Consider the following 22,456-nt stretch of genomic DNA (forward strand, 5'->3'; position numbering starts at 1 on the left):
GACTTGACTTGACTTTTCAACTACGAATTGGACCTATCGATATATTTATAAATTTCATCTCAACTCAACTCAGTTTGATTTTATTATCGTAAGCAGAATCTTAATTATAACCCAACTTCGAAGTTCGATTTATGGTCTTCCAAGTACCCTAATAGTTAAAAGTAAATATTTTACACATGTGTTCCGAGGATAAAATTCTCTTATCCCTATATAGTATGTAATTTGTACATGGCATCCAACGTTACTTTGCATGAGCACGAGGAGGGAGGGGGAGCTTTTCGAAAAGTAGTTGTTTTTTCTTTTTCTTCTTTGTTTGTCTCCTTTCCTTTTCCCTCATTAAATTGAAATCAAAGGAGCTTAATTGTGAGAATCCACTAAAAAAGTGATGAAATAAATGAATAATTATCATTATTTTTGGTTGAGACTTGATGGGAAAAAGGTGAGATGAAAATGAAGAAAATGGTGAAATGAGAAATGGCAAGAAAGAAAGAAAGGAAAAGGTGTGGGGTTTGATCCAATCAAAGCGTCTGAATCGGGTGTTCCCCCTTACCCCTTCCTTCCTTCCTCCCCTGTCCTTTCCCTTCCTTTTCCCTCGCTTCAGTTCTCTTCCCTCCTCCCCCATTATTCTCTCTCCCTCTCTCTCTCTCCCTTGACTCTCTCTCCTCTCTCTAGTTTCTCTCTCTTGTTTCTCTCTCTCCGCATTTCTAGGGTTCTTTCCTTCTCCTGCTCCACAACCCTCTCTCCTCACTCCTCCCCATTCCTCTCTTCCCATCTCTCTCTCTCTCTCTCTCTCTCTTTCCTTTGCTGTGAAGAGACCAGTCGAGCTCCCATGGCGAATTTCGCCTTTCCGTCTTCCCTGGAGAAACCCACCAGCTTCACCGCCTCGTCCTCCTCCGCTCCGGCCGCCGGCGACGACGACGACGTCTTCGAGGACAGCTGCAGCATCTGCCTCGAGTGTTTCACCTCCCAGGACCCCGCCACTGTATGATCGCCGTCGCTTGAGCCGCTCCTCAGTGTTCTTTTTCTTTTTTTGCTTTTGTTTGCTTTTGTGGGTTGTGTGTGTGACGACGGGAACAGTGTAGCGGAAATGGTTTCCGTGGTTTTGGGGACGCGATGGGGGGTAGTGGGAGCTTTACGACGTCGGAGTTGTCGAAATGTCGGATCTTTTTAGAAAAGGGTTGAATTGCATTCGGTTGAATTGATGTTGTATCCGGTAGATTCGTGCTTATGTTGCCTCTGATTAAGGGTGTGGTGGGAATGGTCCTGAAAATCACCATCTGCTTCGATACAGGATGTAGAACTTGGGAGGTTTGGGAGATCATTGATGGATCTGCCGGAGTCAAAACGAAATATGGGTTAGTTTTTGTTAGCAGGTGCGAGCAGGATAGGCGTTGATTTTCTTTGGCCGACCCAGATATGGTAATTGGGGAACTGTAATGCCGGGTTGTTCGAGGTTGCGCAGTACCGTCTTTTAGTATGGTCCTGTTGATTTTTTGGGTGCAAATGTTGTAATTCCTGATGCATATTTGGGAGATGAGAAGTTTCAATAGCCAACTATTTTTTATTGGATGACACAAAAACTACTCGTTTATGAATGCCTAAATCTCTCTCTTTTGGATGCATCAATTATTGTATTTTCACATTAAACTCCTTTTTGTTCAGCCGATGAATTTTTTTTTTTCCTTTTGTGAGAACTACTGTGTGATCTACTTTATTTTCTAAGTGGGTCATCTCTATCCTTTTCCTGTTGCAGGTTACAACTTGCAATCATGATTATCACCTTCAATGTATTCTTGAATGGTAAAGCCTAACCTAATATTATTTGATTCTACTTTTATAGTTTTCTTGGTTAAGTTTCCTACCATGAGGGATTCTGGTTCCACCTTGTTTGTGGTGAGTCTATTACATCCAGGCAATCACCCAGTCACAATAATTGAGATCACTTTCTCACAGGTCACAGAGAAGCAAAGAATGCCCAATCTGTTGGCAGTTACTTTCCTTGAAGGATCCTGGCAGGTATGCAGTCATTGTGGCTGGTTATTCCTTGGGATTATTCTTGCATTTGTAATTTGAAACCCAGCTCACAAGCAAATAAGATGTTTGCATGTTGATTCAAGCTTTCGTTTCATCAAGCACTGCTTCTCATCTATATATTACTTTTTCCATAGCCAAGAGCTTCTCAGTGCTGTTGAGCAGGAAAGAAAGCGAAGGTCGAGGAACAGATCTACCCCTTCACCGACCACTGTCGTCAGTTTCCATGAGGATTTTGGCATCGGACAAGTATTTTACATAAAAGAGTCATTTTTCTTATACTTTCACAAGTGCTGTTAGAGGCACATTAGACGAATGCGTATTTATTTCGTCCCTTTTCACTCCTTCAGGAACTTTCCTCACAAGACGTCTCAGATATTGATGAGCGTGTTCTGCAGCATTTAGCTGCTGCAGTGAGTAGGGCTCATTATTTACGCAGAAGGGAGAGACAGAGATCGTCTGGACTTGGTTCTTCCAGAATCCGTGTTTCTAGCTCTCCAGACAATTGCCCCATGATGCGGCATTCACACCAGACCAATGTGGAAGGGCAAGAAGGTTTCATTGTTGAGTCTTCTAGCAGTGATTTAACTTCTGGAACTCCAATCTGTCTAAACATTCGTCCTCAGTCCCCAATGTCCCCTCCTTTTGCAAACATGGCTCCCAGTGCTGCAGTCAACAGAGGAACTTTTGGTAGCAGGTAGAAAGTTGAAAATTGCATCTTTTGAGAGTACATTTTTCAGTGTCTTGCCTTTTATGATGAATCTACTCTCTTTTTATTATCGATATATCTCTCTTTAACTCATGCTCATTGAAGGCATCGAATAGATTTTTCACAATCTTGATTAACAGAAGGATGATACATCACGTGACATATCTATGTGTAGCTTGTCATCCTATCTGTGCTAGTGCCAACTGCAATCACTTGTAGGATGTTCTCATATCCGTTAAACACCTGTGGAAAATGTCCTGTGTGGTATGGGTACTCCTAGTGGGATTGATTTTCAGAGTGGTGCCTTTTTTGATTAGTGGTTTTCAAAGATGTTCTTATGATTTAAAATTTAATTTACAGAGTTCTTCAGAGCCAGATACGAGTTAACAGTCATCAGAGCCCACAGGAACCTAGTCCACCTGAAATGTCCTCCTTCTCAGAGTCTTTAAAATCTAAGTTCTCTTCTGCAACTGCCAGGTAAAATTATTTTGCAACTTGATAATTTTGGAGAATTAACTTCTGTCATAGTAATTCTTTGAAGAGCCTAATCTATAATATAAATGTGTATCAGATACAAGGAGTCAATCTCAAAGGGCACTAAAGGTTTGAAGGAGAAGATACTTGCTCGCAACAGCTCAGTCAAGGAGCTGAGTAAGGGAGTTCAGCGTGAGATGAGTGCTGGAATTGCTGGTGTTGCGCGAATCATTGAGCGCCTAGACCTGAAGCGATCTGAAGCCTCTGCATCTGTCCCTGGTCATGTTGTGGTAACTTCGGATTTATCCAAGAGAGAAAAGAGTTCACTGGAGGATCTTCTGACTCAATCTTTTAGAGAAGCTCCAGTAAGTCTAGATGCAGAATTACATGACATGGGTAATATCCCAGGCCGACTTGAAGTTATTCCTACCCAGGTGACAAACACCCTTCTTTCTGTGGTTTGACTATCTACTTAATTTTCTTGCAGAATGTATTTGCTCGAGCTGTTTGTGTAGGATTGAAAGGGCTATTTAGAATGCAAAGTCGTCAGTTAAAAGTCTTTCTTTGAAAAAGTCTTGACTTTTCATGTTGAATCATGTGAAAAAGTATTGATATAACATGACCAGCCTCGATACATTTACTATAATGGTAGTATCCCAAAGGTGAAAAGAAGGTGGCAAAACAAATAGTGATGTGGCGCCACATCGCTTGGCTGATTTCTTTTTGGCACATGGAAGCATGATGAATTGTTTTTGTCTTATATTTCTACAGGAGAGACATTGATGCTGCTATGTTGTGGGTCGGCCTTGAGCTATTCTGGTTTTTCTACTAGTGGGCTTGTCTGAAGGCATGTGGAGCAAGTGACGTACAGTTAGAAAACCAACTTCTCTCATTGGTTTCTGCGTCCTGCGTCCGCTGTTCATGTGAAGGAACCATCAGCTGATTGTTTAACATATGAAAGCATTCTTTCTATATATATTTGAGGGTATTGAAGAAGGATCATTTGATGATTCTCATGTTACTTATATGTTTCTATTCACAAAGTTGCTTGCCCCTTCAAGAATTCAAAGATATGTCCATTTCCTCCTATACAATTTACTATGGACAGACGAAGATGCTGAATATGTTTCACTATAGGATCATACAGAAATACTTCTCCGAACCCCAGCATCTTGTCCTTTTCTTATTGCAATGGTAAAAGCATAACATTGGCACGGAAGGAAAGAAAACAAAATCCCAATGCCATTATTTAAGAAAAGAGAGGTTTGTGGAAGGCTTCCAAGGTTTTAATCTTAATGAACAGTGATTGCTGATCGTTTGTTTGTTCGCTTTTATTTCTGAGATTCTTGATTAGCATATGGCTGCACTTTTGTTCTCTGTAAGTTCTTGAATGCCTTAACGATTTCCCCACATGCCTCCTTTCACCTCTTTTCTCCGCATCGCTTATCTGAGCGCCGATTCTGCTCATCTAAGTCGGGAGTGTCAGAGTCAAGCTGCTGACCCTTCTGTGCTCAATTTGTTGATCATTCGTACTCGGTTCATTTCTATCATTGAGGAGAAGATCTAGAAGTACTTCCCCCCGAATCCCATCTTTTCTAATAGCAATGGCAAACAGATTCAACTTTAGTGCGCTTTCAAATTCTAGTTCGAGCTTGAGATTTTACTTCGCTGGGAATCAGACCGAGTCGAGCCTAATGAAAAAGTTATTAGGGTTGAACTTGGACCTTAGAAGACAAGTTCGAATCTGAGTTTAGCATCACCGCACGCATTCGATTGGGGTTCCGCTTAAGTCACGAATTCTGGTCAGGCCACTTCTGTCAAAGGCCACATATTACGAAGAATGCGTCGATCAAGGGCGAATGACCGCAGGGGTAGAGCCACTAGGCGTTTTGAGGCTATTCGGTCTTTTCGCGGTGAAGAAAGCATTGATAAAATTTTTCATTTTGGTATAAGAGCACAAAAAAGTTGTTCACAATCAACTTATTCTTATGATACCTCATAGTCAAGCTGCAATTTGCCATTCTAACCCTGATAAAACAGTATCGATGAACAGACAATCTCATTTAACTTGTGCAACAATGGACACAGCAGCTAGTCATGACATTCTCTCAGAGTCGTGCCTTATCAGTAAGCAAGTGCTCCTTGAAGGATTGCGAAAGAGAAGGTTTCCTCATATCTGTCCCAGAATAACCTCGGCACCAGAAACCTTGAGGTCGGATGGAGCTTCTTCCACATTGAGAGCCTTCACTTTCCCGTCCTCCACATAAGCTGACCATCTACACCAGAGCAGCCATTTGATTACCCAAAAAAAAAGAAGAGTAGATCCAAGGACAAACTGATCATTTAATTAGGCATTTCATCCATAAAGTGATGGTCCAAAGGTAAAAATGACGGAAGGAGATTCAAGGAGGTGTTTGATGTCCAATATTAACTTATTAGGGCCTAGGGCATACCTTTCAGAGCGAAGTCCAAGCAAAGCTGCTGAGAGATCTTTAGTCAAGTCCAAGCTCTTATGGAAGCTAGCATCAAAATCCCCATAGAATTCGATCTGTTATGATTAAGATAAACAAGCACAAGTTCATGTCAGAACCTTCTTTCACTTTAAAATGTGGGGAGGCAGAGATGACAGAAGTTCACAAACAAGGTAAAAATCAAGCTTTGCTTGTTGTGCATACATGAACCACATTCCTTCACTGTGTCACACACATACTCTAAAAAAGAAGCCTCATTTGCATCTCTGGAAATGGATTGTTTTGCCCAAGAAAACTTCTGTAGTAGTACACTTTCTTTAAAGATGGCACTAAAATAAAACTGAGGTAAGTATTCTAGCTGCTCTACTGCCATTTCACCTCTGATTGTGATCACTGCATGTCCTAACAACATGCATTTACAGTTTTGCAAATGGAACGTTGTGACATAAAGGAGAGTCATCCTCTTGAAGAAAATAAAAACAAAAGAAAATAACCTCGTATTGATGTTCTACAAGTTGCAGGAAGAAATGTGAGGCAATACCAGAAATCCTCACAACAATCAACAAATTTTTCCTCAAGAAATTATCAAAAAGATGAGTCAAGGAACTCAACACCCAACTCAAACATTCCAAAACCATTCATAATTCATTTAAGAGAGAAAAGACTGCCAAAAGGATATTTGGATGAAGAAAATACGTAAGCCAGACACAGTAGTTCATCTCTAGAAGCAAAGAATTGGGTTTCAAAATTAGTAACTTACAGCATCTTTTGCTTTGAGATTTTCAGCCCAGCCATTCATGGTGTAGGGGTCATTGACAGCCACACAAATCACAGAGTCTATGCCTTTAGCCTTAAACTTATCGATATTATTCTTGTAGCTAGGCACATGCTGCTGTGAACAAACTCCAGTGTATGCACCCTGGGAGACATCAAATATGAAAACTTGAATAGAAAGCACCAAGAGAAAGAAGGAAAACCAGTATAGAATTGTTAAATATCAACTTGCTATCCTTTATCATTTGACCTGCAGTAGCTACAGCTTCAATATGTCAAATCTTCTTAAAGTTAACATGTCTCAGTTTCCGAGGTTAAAATGGCAAGATAATGCACATCATGAACTATAACCGGATAATGCATTCCGAGAAAACACATGCAATGGTATTGAGAAGAGACTGCATAGACTGACATATGCAGTCTCTCTTGGGCATTAGACGCAAGATGAATTCAGCATCAAGGACTTGGGTACAAATTAAAAAAATAGAAATATGGTGTATATAAAACTAGAAATGCTTTAAGAGGTAAGATGGAAGATTAAATATGGCATCGCATCAAACTACATTATTAACAGACAACAACAAAGTTTTCTCTAAACATACTAACTTTGTTGTGCAAGTTTTGTTCAAGGTTACATGTTTTTCAACTTCTTATTTCTATTTTTTGCTTTTAGTGTTTTAGATTGACTTTTATCTAGTATTGAACACCTCGATATAAAAAAGTACGTGAATTATAACATTAATGTCTGGTGAAACTTATTTAAAATTGTCTAAATCCAAATCGTTTTTTCTTTTTTACTTTCATTTTGGTTGGAAGTTATAACAAGTTGGTTAAATAGTCACCTCGATGTCCAAATTTTCGTCAATGATGCAGCTAGGATCATGAAGTAAGTGAACCACAGAACCTAAACATGGTGGACTAGCATGCAATCTCATATCATGGACTGCAATGCCTTTGAAGTTTCTGCTAGGAACCCAGCACCTATCCTTTTCACAAGTACAATAAATATTCGAAGAATGGGACAATACTTCATAGAAGCGTCAAACATCAAATTTCAATATGATCTCATTTATTAGGCTCTTTTCCAGATTTCTATATACTCCTTCCAGCTTTTCAAAAATAAGAACTTTGCAGAGTTCAAAGGAAAGATTTCTATTTTTGCTATCAAAGAGCATAACACGACTCTCTCATGGCAATTGGCAAAGTCTAGCTGCATATCATAATCTATCGATCTATTCAAGCCTCCACACGATGACACCAACCAATAAGGCGAGAACATGAAAGCAACCCATTAAACGAATAATTGAAACGATTCCCATTAGACAATTCAGACGCATCTCCTCTGTCTTATTCAACCATTTCAGATGTCGGAAAAAAAAGAGCAATCTTTGCCGCTAAGTTAGCACTAAATAAGGAAGACATTGCTTGCTGCAATCGACACCCATGAATCAACTGCCCAGAAGACAAAAAGGGCTCGATTATTTCCCACGAAACTACAGACATGAAAGGGCCGAGAGTTCACTCACCGGGAGTCCGAAAATCACCACCTTCTTGCCCTGAAATCCCATGTCCGAATGAAGCCCAGGCAAAGCAAATTAGTAAAAATTCAGAAGCTGAACTTCCACTGCGAATGAAGCAATCAGCAAGAAATCGAAAACCAACCTCGAAGATATCCTTGACAGGTGTGGTGGCGAACTTGGAGGACACGCCCTCGTCCCAGCTCCGAGCCTTCTGGAGGGAGACGCCCGGCGCGGCGGAGACGATGTCGCCGCCGACGGCGACCGAGGCGTAGGTCCTGGCCGCGGCCGTCCATAGGCCGCCGAGGACGGAGGAGCTCGAGCGCTTCGCGAGCAGCGACGCCATCGCCGGAGGTTTTGCAGTCGACGGAGGTGGGTGCGTGCGGAATGTGGACTGGTGCGGTTCCTTCCTTCTCGACCAGTTTTGCTCCACACTTTTGGGGAAGGAGTGTGGTATTTTTCTACCCATTAAAAATGAAAATATATTTTGACCAAAATACAAAAAAGGAAAATATATTAAGGTTTGTTTTACTAAAAACTCAAGATTCGAAAAATATATATTTTTTAAATTAATCGGTTATATTGCTTAAAAAATAAATTAATAAAAAATATATTCATTATGGACAATAGTTTCTAATTAATTATTTTGATGGGTGGTAAAAATATTTTTTATCTGTCCATTTTTATAAGAAATATAAATAATAATTGTTCAGATAATATTTTTCAAATTTTGATTTTTCTATGAAACAAATACATCTTAAAATCTGACAAGAAATAAAAGAATACGCTAGTAAATTAATAGTTGAAATTCGCTTTCTTGCAACACCTGCCTTAAAGTGGAGCCAGGCACGAATAGCTCTAGCTTGACTCAGTGGCTGCTCAAGATCGACTTTCGACAAACTCAAGAGGTTAATTTAATTTCTATGATTGTCTCTTTTTTGCAAAGATATCAATTACTCATGAAAATAGAAAAAAAAAAAGCCTTTAAAACTACATTATACATCCATATTTCTAGGCTCTTTTTAAGATTGAGCTCAAGCTCGAGTTTTTTTTCATAAAACCGATCGTAATCAAGTTGAAGTTGAGTCAAATATACAAATTATCTATACTAATGGAGCTCAAGTAGGAATTTTTATATTAGATCTATTCGAATCAAATTTTGAGCATCAAGTAAAAAGTTAAATCAAGCTTGAGCTCGGCGATGTATGGCTCCGTTCAAGTTCACCTTTTTATTGATTTTTAGTAAGTGTCTAGTTACTACTTAAGCTGGTTAGCTTCCCTAGGTTTATACATTTAAGTTTATGGATCCTTGATTTTCTAGAAGTGTCTCTTTACTACTTAGGCTTAGTTAGCAATCCTTCATGTTATGGTTTAAGAGGTTTTTCACCATATGCTTTTCTGTATCCTTCTGTAATTTCATTATTAGTTTGCTGAACCTGTCTCATGAGCACGAAGGCAAGTTTGCAACATTGGAAAATGTTTGCAGGTCTGTTTGTTTTGCAGGAAATATGTACTTTGAAAATTTTATCTGATTTTTTCAGTGATGAAATCGCCTAGAAAAATAAGTCGATAGAAAGTCCTTTCATGATGATGGAAAACTTATACTAGAAAAATGACTTCCTTTACTAAAAATCAGAAATCAATTTTCAAAATACGACTAAACCCTGAAGTTCAAACTTGGGCCAAGGATCCTCCTGGCTGGGCAAGACCCTTGAGGCCAAGCCCGGATCCTGGCTGCTGGACGGACCGGCTAATGCTCGAGAAAAAGGCAACTGAAGCGATAGCATATTCGACAATTTTCATCGTCTGCTGAAGTTCCAAAGACATATCCAACCGGTAAACTTAACCCCCCAAATTCAAGGATGCTGTCAGGTTAGATAGAAAATGTCTGCTTTTGGCGGGGGAAGAACATGTCTGCGCATCGTTCACTTCCCTCCTTGCATATGCCGAATGGTACAAGTTGAAATTTGAATGATTCACAGTAGAACATGATATTTTCGAACATTTTGACAAATACAGATCTATAAAAACATTACTCCTTTCTCAAGTAAGATCTACATCGGAGCAGCATTGAATATCAACAAGCAAATTTCCCAAGAGAAATTTAAGTAAATCTAGACAAGATCACATGATAGGGTTCCGAGGATTTAGGCTTTTCAAGCACATCAAGATGTCCCAACTCTCAAGTGAGATACCTAACGTTCAAGAGAACTAAATACAAGAGGACCAGATTGGATGAGATTGAGACAAATTTTCTGGCTGGTTTGCTTCATGACTAAAGCAAATGGTGTTGAGAGCGCACGGTAGAAGTTCAATACCTTCACCTGATGAGATCGTTAAGAGAGGGCCTAAGTCCGAGCTCATCAATATATTCAGATAGTTTATCAATTTTCCGTTGCGGGACTTTTCTAACATAACTTACTCACATGTGCATCTTAACAAATGGTGACCAAAAACTTCATAAAATAAATTGTCATATTTTCACCCTCATTTTGGGGGAAAAGTGTCAGAAAGTTCTAAACTTATGATATTAGTGTCAATTTAGTTCAAAATCTTTTGTCTTAGAGCCAAATTAGTTCTTTGCTAACATGAACATTTTAAATATTATTTAAATAATAATTGATTTTTTTTTAATGTTTTCTTTCCTCCTCTTTCCCCAACGGTTGGTGAGGTAGTCTCTAGGCAAAGCATGGCCTCACCAGTGTTTGTTTGCCCTTGCCTCAACATGGGGGGCCACTTTGCTTAAGCGAGGCCAACCCTTGCCAAACTAACACTAGAGGAAAGAGGAAGGAAAAAAGAGAGAAAAAAAGAAAGAAAGAAAAAGAAATAGAAAATCTAAAATTATTAAAATATTATTGAAAGATATCTAGTCAGTGTTGACTATGCTATATAAGCTAGCTGACATCCACATCAACAATATTCAACCAAAAATAGTCGAAATGATTGAATTGACTCTAGCTCAAAATATTTAGGACTAAACTAACACCATTAAAATGTTTAGGATTAAATTGGCACAAATGCGATATGTTTAGACTTTTCTAATACTTTTCCTTTCATTTTGTTTAAGACATTCCTTTTTTTCTAGTTAGCTTACCAAAATATCCTCATTTCTCTCTTTAAATTATTATTATTTTTATATCAGGCTAATCCACAAAGCCATATTTATTTTTATCATCTCTCTTATCGGTTTCACAATTTAAATGCTCCATTACACCCTGTAAAATATCATTGTATCATGATTTTATTATAACTTTGCCTAGAGAACGTTGTCAATCTTAATTTACAAAATTATATTTTCAATCACAAGATAATTCTATTTATGATAGCTTATGAACACACAATTAATTTCCTATTTTTATCAAATAGTATAAGTGAAAGTATAATTCAAAATTGAAATTAAAATTCAATTTAATTATCTAGTCGATCTTGATAAAAAAATGTAAAAGAAAAATTGATCAAAATTTGGAAAATGTTAAATTGTTAAAAGCATGATCAAATGTCAAACATATTTATTTTTAGATCATACACACATAAAGGAAAATAGAAAAGAAACTTTTTGTTGTTCTACTCTTATTATGATGAAAGCAATTACTATCAATTGTAAATTCAATTTCATATCAAGAGTATCAAAACTTTAAATTATACCTAAAACTTTCCTACAAGAAAATCTGATGTGAGTTCGAAAGTGAGAGGCGTCATTTAATCATTTGGTAATTCATAATAAAATGTAAAAAGCTCAAAAGAAAGCACAAATAAGTATTATTTGACTTTAAAAACCTACAAACTTATTGTGGAAAGACGCTCACAATGTTAAAATCGGCTAGATAATTAGATTAAATTCTAATTTTTAACTTTGAAATAAAGTTTCGCTCAAACTACTTGATAAAAAAAATACAATTAATTGTGTCTTCATAAGCCGACATAACTACAAATTTCTAACATTTTGTGTAACTTTCGTGATTAATATATAAGATCATATATTAAAATGAATGACCTTTTCTAGGCAAAACGATAAAAATATACATGATAAGACATTATCTTGTTGAGTGTAATCTGACATATATATTGTGAAATTGATAAGATAAAAGGGATGGCAAAAATAAAGGTCGTTTTGTGGGTTAGGTTGATAAAAAAAGAAATAATAATTTGAAGAGAGAGAGAGAGGGAGGGAGGGAGGGAGGGTATTTTGGTAAGTTTATTGAAAAAAAATGGAGTGTTTTAGCGAAAATGGAGGTGCAAATAGCACTGCCCTTACATGGGATGAACAAGCATATCATATGGTCATCCTGCTACATGAATGGTAGCTTTCTCTTTAGCTAGCAATCCAAGAAATATGACTTGAAATGGTCGAGCCTCTAAAATCATCATCTTTTTACAATATTTCATCATATTCCATAATGCAGGAGGAAAGTCAATGAAAGACGACTTATTTATTTCAGCAATCGCAATGAACAATTTACCCTAGAATGAACATTGAATTACAGATGAATGACGAACAATATTACTTCACATTAGTTTGAATGCAGTCATGAGGAAAACATCCAATTTCCACAGCATAAATGCCAATTGTTTTCGTAAAGAAGAAATGGAATGCCTTCTTTTTCTTTGATGGAAAGGGGACAAGAAAAGAACAACAATTTTCTTCTGAGCGTATGTTCTACCAACCGTCTCAACAGTTATCTTCAGAAGTTTTTTATACGACTCTTTCATACCCTTTCAAAGGATGTCTTTCCATCATAATATATCATGAATGAAATGGTGCGTTCTAATTGCACCATATCATGGACGTATTAATAAAACACAACACACAATAACAAGTGTATCTCAAGTTATAAAGAGAGAAGTCATTGTGTCATATAAGTAAAACCAACGATAGCAGCAACAGATGACAAAGCAACCCGGCATCGAGGAGGTCCACTGCAGAACACTTACTGGTCACTGCTTTTTTTGCGCATACCACTTTTCTATGCTGCTATACCAGTTCCACAGTAAGAAGAGACCGGCGAGACGGGAAATTCCAGCTCCAACTACCTCCAAAAATGCCATGACGTACGATCTTTGAGGAGACAAACCAGCACTCGCAATTGCTAGCACGTAGCCCACAACGTTGCAAGGCACAATGAAACTGCCAGATTTAATCCCGTTTATTGTCTTCTCCGCAACTTCATCCGCTTTCATTGCAGCGGAAGTAGCAGCTATGATGCTTGATATCGGAGGTCTTCTCTTTTTTTCTGCAGTCAGGAAGTGATGTATCCGTTAAAAAGAAAAAAAGAGAAAAAGGATGGACTAATTCAAAGAGCGTAGGCAAGAACAAGAACAATTTGCTGGCATGTCCTGCAACTAATTTAGAAAGCATTTATTAAAAGCAGGAAAGAGATCATAAGCTAGGGACAAAGTAGATGCAGCTTAACCTGAACTAGCGGGAATCATGCATGCTAGCTTGATTATTCTACACTTTTGTGCCGCGGAAACAACTATGTGCTTCAGAAACCACCAGCAAAAAACCCTGGGATTGCCTAGGAGCAATTACCGTGAACTAACAAAAGAACTCTATGGTTTGGAAAAAAAGATCCACTTCTCCTTCGATCATCTATGGAAGTTCTTAGAGAATGAATTGTCATTCAGGCTTCATTCATTTCGTGAAAAATATGGCATTTCTAGAAAATGTTTTTCAGAAAAATGACAATATTTTCAGTGTTTCGTTGAAATCTAAAAATGAATTAGAAAATATTTTCAGTCATTTAATGAGGAAGATATTTTCCTCCATGCATTCCTTTCAATAATTTTTTTAAAAATATGATTTTTTTATTAATTTTTTTTATTAATTAAAGTTATTTGACGTGAGAGATTTACTTGCCACTTGACCATAGAGCACAACATCATACTAACAATTAATAAATAATATCATTTTAGCAAAAAAAAAATTAACAAATAATATCACGTATCATTCCGAGTCACAATAATTCAGAAACTACCAATCACTTATTTCTTAGTTATTTACATTTTCATAAAAAAAGTTCAATCACTTGAGGTACTCAACATATATTCTACATAATTTAAGTGCTTGTGATTGATAATTAATTCACCTATTGTAAGCATGCACTATGACGTGGATTCACGCGCATATCAAGAATCCACATACTCACAAAAGCAATTGCAAGCACCAAGCAACCGTGTCGGTTTTCCATCAACACTTGGCCACTACAGAAGTAAGGAAATCAACATACTCAAAACAATGAGTTCTCACATGCACTTATTTCTGCTTACACTAAAAAAATGACAAACTTTTTGTTATCATCAACATGTGAAAGACTTAGTTAATGTGAGCAGAATTTGATTATTTATTAACAGAATCATTGGTAAATTAAAGAGAATCAAAACTTCATCATTGAAGATATTGATGACATACAATGTGAAGATATCGACGAGAACCTTGAAGTTAATCAAAGAATCATCGACATCGACAATAAGCAATTGACAAGAGCATAATCACTGGTTGGTCATTTTGCCTTCATTTTTGGGATAGTTGTAACTTCTCGTAACCACCAGGAAGTTATTCCTTTTCAATAACTGTTTGTAACCTCCATTTGTAATCTCCATTGATAATTGTTGATTGTAGGCTTTAAATAATCACATTGTATTCTCTAGAATGAATGACCTTTTCTAGGCAAGATGATAAAAATATACATGATAAGACATTATCTTTTTGAGTGTATTTCGACATATATATTGTGAAAATGATAAGATAAAAGAGCCAACAAAAATAAAGGTCGTTTTGTGGGTTAGGTCGATAAAAAAGAAATAATAATTTGAAGAGAGATTTGAAGAGAGAGAGAGAGAGGGGGGGGAGGGAGGGAGGGAGGGTATTTTGGTAAGTTTATTGAAAGAAAATGGAGTGTTTTTGTGAAAATGGAGGTACAAAATAGCACCGCCCTTACATTGGGATGAACATGCATATCATATGGTCATCCTGCTATATGAATGGTAGCTTTCTCTTTAGCCAGCAATCCAAGAAATACGACTTGAAAAGGTCGAGCCTCTGAAAGGTCGAGCCTCTGAAATCATCATCTTTTTACAATATTTCATCATATTCCACAATAACAAGGTATCTCAGGCTATACAGACAGAAGTCATCGTGTCATATAACTAAAACCAACGATAGCAGCAACAGATGACAAAGCAACCCGGCATCGAGGAGGTCCACTGCAGAACACTCACTGGTCACTGCTTTTTTGCGCATACCACTTTTCTATACTGCTATACCAGTTCCACAGCAAGAAGAGACCGGCGAGACGGGAAATTCCAGCACCAACTACCTCCACGAATGCCGTGACGTACGATCTCTGAGGAGACAAACCAGCACCCGCAATTGCTAGCAAGTAGCCCACAACGTTGCAAGGCACAATGAAACTGCCAGATTTAATCCCGTTTATTGTCTTCTCCGCAACTTCATCCGCTTTCATTGCAGCGGAAGTAGCAGCTATGATGCTTGATATCGGAGGTCTTCTCTTTTTTTCTGCAGTCAGGAAGTGATGTATCCGTTAAAAAGGAAAAAAAAAGGATGGACTAATTCAAAGAGCATAGGCAAGAACAAGAACAATTTGCTGGCATGTCCTGCAACTAATTTAGAAAGCATTTATAAAAAGCAGGAAAGAGATCATAAGCTAGGAACAAAGTAGATGCAGCTTAACCTGAACTAGCGGGAATCATGCATGCTAGCTTGCTTATTCTACACTTTTGTGCCGCGGAAACAACTATGTTCTTCAGAAACTACCAGCGAAAAACCCTGGGATTGCCGAGGAGCAATTACCGTGAACTAACAAAAGAACTCTATGGTTTGTAAAAAAGAAGATCCACTTCTCCTTCGATCATTTACGGAAGTTCTTAGAGAATGAATTGTCATTCAAGCTCTATTCATTTCGTGAAAAATATAGCGCTTTTAGAAAATGTTTTTCAGGAAAATGACAATATTTCCAGTATTTCGCTAAAATCTGAAAATGAATTAGAAAATATTTTCCGTCATTTGATGAGGAAAATCTTTTCCTCCATGCATTCCTTTCAATAATTTTTTAAAAAATTGATTGTATTATTATTATTATTATTATTATTATTATTATTATTATTATTATTATTATTATTATTATTTCTTCTTTTTCCTTAGCTGGTGGCGAGACCCTCTTAGCTCACTTGAGGACCGACCTCAAGTGAGCTTAGGCCTTGCTAGATCCAACAAGCTGAGCAAGGTTTGAGCTCTCCCGAGGTTGCTAGAGGTCGACGAGGCTCAAGCCTCACCCACCTTGCCATAGTCGATGAGGTTTGATCTCGCATGGCCAATTGCTGACCGAGGAAGAAGAAAATGAAAAAAATAAAGAAAAAGAAAAGAAAAAAAAGAAAAAGATAATTAAAAAGAAATTTAAAAATAAAAGGAAAAAGTGTTTTGTGATAGAAAGTGAGGTGAAAGAAAAAATAGAAAATGTTTTCAGCTTTTTCCGCTACTTGAAATGTAGAAAACATTTTTTCCTCTTTTAGAAGACTTTTTTCTATGAATGAAAAGTGTTTTCCCTGTCATTTTCCATGAATTTAACAATAGAAAATCCAAAAAATATTTTCTTGAAAATTATTTTCCGCAAAAGTAACTATTAACACCAAAAGTTGACTCCGTGGGCTGTCGATAGTCAATAAGGCCCACCGGGCTTGTAATGGACATATCGAGCCACGGGAGTTCAGATGTAGCAATAGTCATAGTTAATGACGGCTCGACATCAACTACCATTTGGAGACACGATGTTAACCACTTTGTGGATAAAGCGATACAGAAGTCAATACACAAAAAAACGGAAGAGCCAACCTCCAATGAAAGATATTTTGTCTAGAAACTTTCTCGGTGGAACACGAAAGGAGCCTTACATATCAAAATTCTAGCACATTTAGATTATCTTGTTCCGTTAATAGTCATCTAACTACATAGATTTCACAAACAATATATGGTAGAGCATCTAATCCTTGCAACTGGAAAGCGATGCGATTAAAAACATTGCACACGGACAATCTACAAGAGCGAATTCACAACGATATACCTAGACTCGTCAAACTAGTGGTCGGGTTGGATTGACAATGATCCAACTCAGTGACCTATACCCGAATCAACCAATGTTGCTAAAGCATTTTCTTATATATCCAAATTTATGAAAACTCATAGTGTGGAGTAAGTGAGTGCGAGATCAAATGAGGGTGAGAAAGAATGAAGAGAAATTAATAGATGTGGATTGGGTCAAGTTCTAAATCCAGTTATGACATTTTTTTTTATACCCATGTTATGTTTAAACTCATTTATAACTTATTTATTAAATATAACTAACCCATCACCATATCTGAAATAAGACAGGTTTGGATATACCTTCCGCTAATCCAGGAGTATCGGTATCCGGTGGGAGAACAAGCGAAACATGGATGTCATCAGCAATTATCTCTTGTTGCAGTGCTTCCGCTAATCCTCGGAGCCCAAATTTGCTTGCGCAGTAAGCAGTGTAACCGTAGATCCCCACCTACAGCAATCACGAATCATCAATTCCAATTCAAAGCATAGAGACAATGCAAAACTAATGCTCTATTCATTTCGTGGAAAACTATTTACAGAAAACTATTTTTCAGATTTTTCGATATTCGTTTCACAGAGAACGGAGAATGAACTAGTTGTGGAAAATATTTTCCACCAAGAAAAAAAAGTCTCCTCAAGTAGGGGAAAATATTTTTCACTTTTCAAGTTGGGGAAAACATCAACAAGAAAAAAAAAGTTGGGGAAAATATTTTCATGATTCATTCTCTCTCATCCCATACCCTAATAACCCCTCTTTTTTTCTTTTTTAAAAGTTCGAATTTTTAATTTTTTTTTTGCTTTTATTTTTTTTCCACTTGCTTCGGCAGGTTGCCGGCCGTGGCTATGGTCAATGATCGCCCATAGGTGAGCGCCTTGGGCCTCGCCAGAGGCTTGCCCTCACACTTGCCTATCTCTACCGATCTCTAGCAAGCGATGAGCTTGAGGTTGCTGACCTCTGGCGAGCTCTCAAGCTCGCCGCTCGCCAAATCGGCAAACAATGGCGAGTGCGAGCCTCTGGCTCACTGATCTAGCGAGGCCCGAGTTTGGCGAGCTTAAGGCTCGCCCTCATGCTCACCGATCTCTTGTGAGCTCAAGCTTGTCTTTGGCTAGCGACTGGCCATAAAAGAATAAGACAAAAAGAAAGAAAATAAAAATAAAAAAAATATTTAAAAATCTTTTTTTGAAAAATTAAAATAATTAAAAATCGATTTCAAAATATAAACAATAAAAAATTTATTGAAAAAGAGTGCATGGCGAAAAGATTTCTTTACCAAACAACTAAAAATATTTAATTACTTTATTTTTAAGTTTCAGTCGAATACTAAAAAATAATTATATTTTCTTAAAAATTATTTTGTGGAAAACATTTTCCTAAAATATTATATTTTTTCGAAACAACTGGAGGCTAGATTCTCTCACCATGAATTGAAACAGTAATTACCTGGCCGGCCTGAGAGGACATGAGGACAATTGAAGCCGGCCTACGATCGGTCCTTGCTTTCATCGCCGGCAAAACTGCCTTGATCATGTTGAAGCTGCCCATCAGATTGACGTCTATCATGAACCTGACCTCGTCCAGATCCTGCTTGACCAGTTCCTCGGGGAGGAACACCCCCTGGTTCACCACCAGCACGTCGACTGGCCCAGCCTCCTCTGTGGCGCGCCTCACGGTGTCAAAGTCACGGACATCAGCGGAGAAGGTCGCGACATTGGTGCCGGTGGCGAGCCGGATTTCCTGCTTGGCCTTCCCCAGCTTGGCCTGTGACCGGGCGAGGATCGAGACGCGGGCGCCCTCCGAGGCGGCACGGTGGGCGATTGCGAGGCCGATGCCGCTGGAGCCGCCGGTGATGAAGACGTGGCGGTTCTTGATGGGGATCTTAACGGGGCGGGGGCGGACAATGAGGAAGAGGAGGAGGAGGAGGGAGAGAGGGAGGAGGAGGAGGAGGAGGAGCGAGAGGAGAGAGAGTGCCGCCATTGAGAGCGTTGACTGAGGAGCCGGCCAATTCAGAATTTGTATGCAATAAGTTCCTGGGAGAGGATCAACACTGGAGGGGACATCGAGGCGTGGGGTATTGAAAATAAGAGCACTTCCTCCTCAAATATAAGCCAATTAGCGTCACGACGTAAAATTTTCTATACAAATTTCAAGCGAATAAATAATTTAATTTCATTTTTCGATGAATGCCTAATTTATCCTTAATTGTACGTATAATTTAAACTCAACTCATATGCACTGAAGTCTTTTATATAGAAATATGTCTTTACATTTGCTATGTGGTCTGATTTAATCTTGCAAAGAGATTTTTGGAAGCACTAATCTAAATGCCCTTGAGATTCGAACTAGACCAATGAAAGTAATTTGACGTGAGAATAATCTAGTAGATGAAAGCTTTAGGTCTAAAGTAAGAGATTACTTGCCACTCGACCATAGAGCACAACATCATACTAACAATTGATAAATAATATCATTTTAGCCAAAAAAAAAATTAACAAATAATATCACATATCATTCCGGTCACTATAATTCATAAACTACCAATCACTTATTTCTTAGTTATTTCCATTTTCATAAAAAAGTTCAATCACTTGAGAAACATAACATATCTTCTACATAATTTTCAGTGCTTGTAATTGATAATTAATTCACCCATTGCAAGCATGCATGATGACGTAGATTCACAAGCATATCAAGAATCCACATACTCACAAAAGCAATTGCAAGCACCAAGCAACCGTGTCGATTTTCCTTCAACACTTGCCCACTACACTAGTAAGGGAATCAACATACTCAAAACAATGAGTTCTCACATACACTTCTTTCTGTTTACACTAAAAAAATGACAAACTTTTTGTTATCATCAACATGTGAAAGACTTAGTTAATGAGGGCGGAATTTGATTATTTATGAACAAAATCATTGGTAACTTAAAGAGAATCAAAATTTCATCATTGAAGATATTGATGACATACGACGTGAAGATATCAATGAGAACCTTGAAGTTAATCAAAGAAATCATCGACATTGACAGTAAGCAATTAACAAGAGCATAATCGCCGGTTGGTCATTTTGCCTCCATTTTTGGGATTTTTGTAACTTCTCATAATCACTAGGAAGTTATTCCTTTTTAATAAATGTTTGTAACCTATGTTTGTAACCTCCATTTGTAATCTCCGTTGATAATCGTTGATTGTAGGCTTTAAATAATCACATTGTATTCTCTAGAAACCCCCCCACACACACACACACACACACACACAAACAAACAAATCTTGTTATTATTCAATTATCTTTGAATTTCTATATTGTAGTCATAGTTGTAGTTTACAGGTTCTCACCATCGATTAAGTTCAAGTAAAATTTATGTATTTTCGGTTTCGTTTGAAGTGAAAATATTGATTTCCTTGTGTATTTGTGATTTTTCCTATTCGGAGTTAACCCAAAACCTATATTCTCTCACAAAACATCTTTTTGGCATGCCCAGTAAGACAAGTGCAGTGAATTTGAGGAAATACGATGCCGAAAACAAGGAATCACTCAAAACTTGATCGATGCTGTTGTAACAACCTTGGTGATGCGGCTATCCGATTTGAGACCTCATCCTTTATGGCAACATAGCCAAACCAAGGGGGCAATCTCAAAATCCCTTTGCACTTTATAAGGAGTAGGTGAGGGTGTTAGTACCAAAACCCACTTTGAAGGCTATTCAAGAAACAATAGAATAAGATGGCAAATTATGTAGCAAGACAAATATTTGATGCGATCAAACTCGAGACATCGAATCAGTCCATACTAATATTACCCAATATGACAGTTTTCAAATATGTTCCTCAAACTCTTAATCAATTGAATAGTGAAAATAATTTAGGCCAAGTAATCCCAACATAAGAGGATTTTACAAAGTCCTCAAAATCTCATCTACTTTGAACCTAAAGGATAGGAATGTCAAGTCTATTGATCTGTCCATGCTAAACCCAAGGGGGCAGGAAGACAAGTATATCCACTTACAAATCCTAATTAAGTGGCTAGGCTCATATTACAAGAATTAGGTGTCGATAAAGAAATGACCAAGCTAATATGTGGGAAGCCACATCATGGTTGGGTTGACACTAGACCTTACCCAAGAGAATTCAAAACTCCTGACTTTGTTGTTTTCACTCGCTAAAGATGACTGTTGCATGTTGGTCAACTTATTGCCTAATGTGGAGACGTAGGAAATGAATTCTTGAGACTTAGGTGTTCCCTTTGCCTTCATCAAAAACTGCCTTTACTTAATATATAAATTTATCTCCTAATTCAGTTCATACTTGGGCTAAGATGGAAGGATAATAACATTTTCAATTTTATAGAATGATATCTAAGGTATTGTTTATTGATTTGACTTGAATCTATCAATATGATAATGAGTTAGTCAATCAGTTTGTTGCCTGATTCAAGGGGGCTAGAAATAAATGCCCCACTTCACTCTTAGAGAAAGAATTTACAAATAAATCCCAGTTCGTTAGTGAAATTATCGACAAAAACTTTGAAGTTGATCAATGAAGTCATTAAATCAACAACAAACAATTGACAAGAGGATAACTACCATTTGATTATTTAGTCACTATTTTAGTATCATTGTAACTTTTCATAACCCTAGGAAGTTATTTCTCTTTTAGTAACCTTTTGTAACCTATAATTGTAACCACCATAGGTAACTGTCCATTGTAGGTTTTAAATAATCACATCATACTCTTTATAAACCCCTTTTCACCAACAAACAAATCTTGTTATCTTGCAATTATCTTTCAATTATTGTATTGTAGTCATGGTTGTAGTTTTCAAATCCTTGCTATCGATTAAATTCCAGTGTTGTATTTTTATATCCTTTGACTTAGTTGTCAATTATATTACAACAAAAAGTTTTATGCTTTTAGCTCCATTTGAAGTGAAATCATTGGTCTCCTTGTGTATGTGAAATATTTTCTATTTAGAGTCATTGCATAATCTTTCTTCTCTCATAAAAAATTGAAGAATGACTTTCAGCAAAAGATATTTCATTGTGGATGGAAATTTTGGTGAAACACTTTCAAAAAATATTATTTAAGTTCGTTCAAGACAATGAGAATAATGACACTAAAAGTGCAAAAAATTCATATGACACTTACCTTAGTGCCATAAGTTTTCGCTGGCTTACTTAAGTGTCAAATTGGAAAGTCCAACATGGACTTTTGAGGTGGCTTGCCTAAACGATGTCACACGAAACTTCATGCATTCTCGCAAAATAGATAGAGTCATGAAGCTTCGTTCAATGCTAGTGTTTTGTCTTCTCTCCCTCTTGCTATCGTTGATTGTTCAAAGTCATCAATCAACGTTGCTCGGTCATAATCACTTGCTTGCTCACAT

The 22,456-nt window shown here is 37.4% G+C and overlaps 3 protein-coding genes across 3 annotated transcripts; 1 reads left to right on the top strand and 2 right to left on the bottom strand.

The window, feature by feature from the left end:
- The first annotated feature begins 631 nt into the window (after positions 1-631).
- LOC104424634 (E3 ubiquitin-protein ligase RHF1A) lies at positions 632-4,567 on the top strand. The gene is made up of 8 exons (XM_010037107.3): positions 632-982; positions 1,754-1,800; positions 1,954-2,016; positions 2,169-2,280; positions 2,382-2,728; positions 3,101-3,217; positions 3,312-3,648; positions 3,986-4,567. Exons 1-8 carry the CDS (start codon positions 830-832, stop codon positions 3,995-3,997), a joined length of 1,188 nt encoding a protein of 395 aa, XP_010035409.2. The 5' UTR covers positions 632-829; the 3' UTR covers positions 3,998-4,567.
- Positions 4,568-5,128: 561 nt separating this feature from the next.
- LOC104424645 (peroxiredoxin-2F, mitochondrial) lies at positions 5,129-8,420 on the bottom strand. Its single transcript, XM_010037119.3, has 5 exons — positions 8,122-8,420; positions 7,986-8,015; positions 6,446-6,604; positions 5,668-5,762; positions 5,129-5,490 (listed from the first exon to the last, which is right to left on the bottom strand). Exons 1-5 carry the CDS (start codon positions 8,320-8,322, stop codon positions 5,385-5,387), a joined length of 591 nt encoding a protein of 196 aa, XP_010035421.2. The 5' UTR covers positions 8,323-8,420; the 3' UTR covers positions 5,129-5,384.
- A 6,643-nt stretch (positions 8,421-15,063) lies between these two features.
- LOC104424652 (3-dehydrosphinganine reductase TSC10A-like) lies at positions 15,064-19,183 on the bottom strand. The gene is made up of 3 exons (XM_039305588.1): positions 18,515-19,183; positions 17,374-17,521; positions 15,064-15,492 (listed from the first exon to the last, which is right to left on the bottom strand). Exons 1-3 carry the CDS (start codon positions 19,046-19,048, stop codon positions 15,191-15,193), a joined length of 984 nt encoding a protein of 327 aa, XP_039161522.1. The 5' UTR covers positions 19,049-19,183; the 3' UTR covers positions 15,064-15,190.
- Positions 19,184-22,456: the final 3,273 nt, after the last annotated feature.

Source organism: Eucalyptus grandis, chromosome 2 (genome assembly GCF_016545825.1).
Source record: "Eucalyptus grandis isolate ANBG69807.140 chromosome 2, ASM1654582v1, whole genome shotgun sequence".
Lineage (NCBI taxonomy): Eukaryota > Viridiplantae > Streptophyta > Magnoliopsida > Myrtales > Myrtaceae > Eucalyptus > Eucalyptus grandis.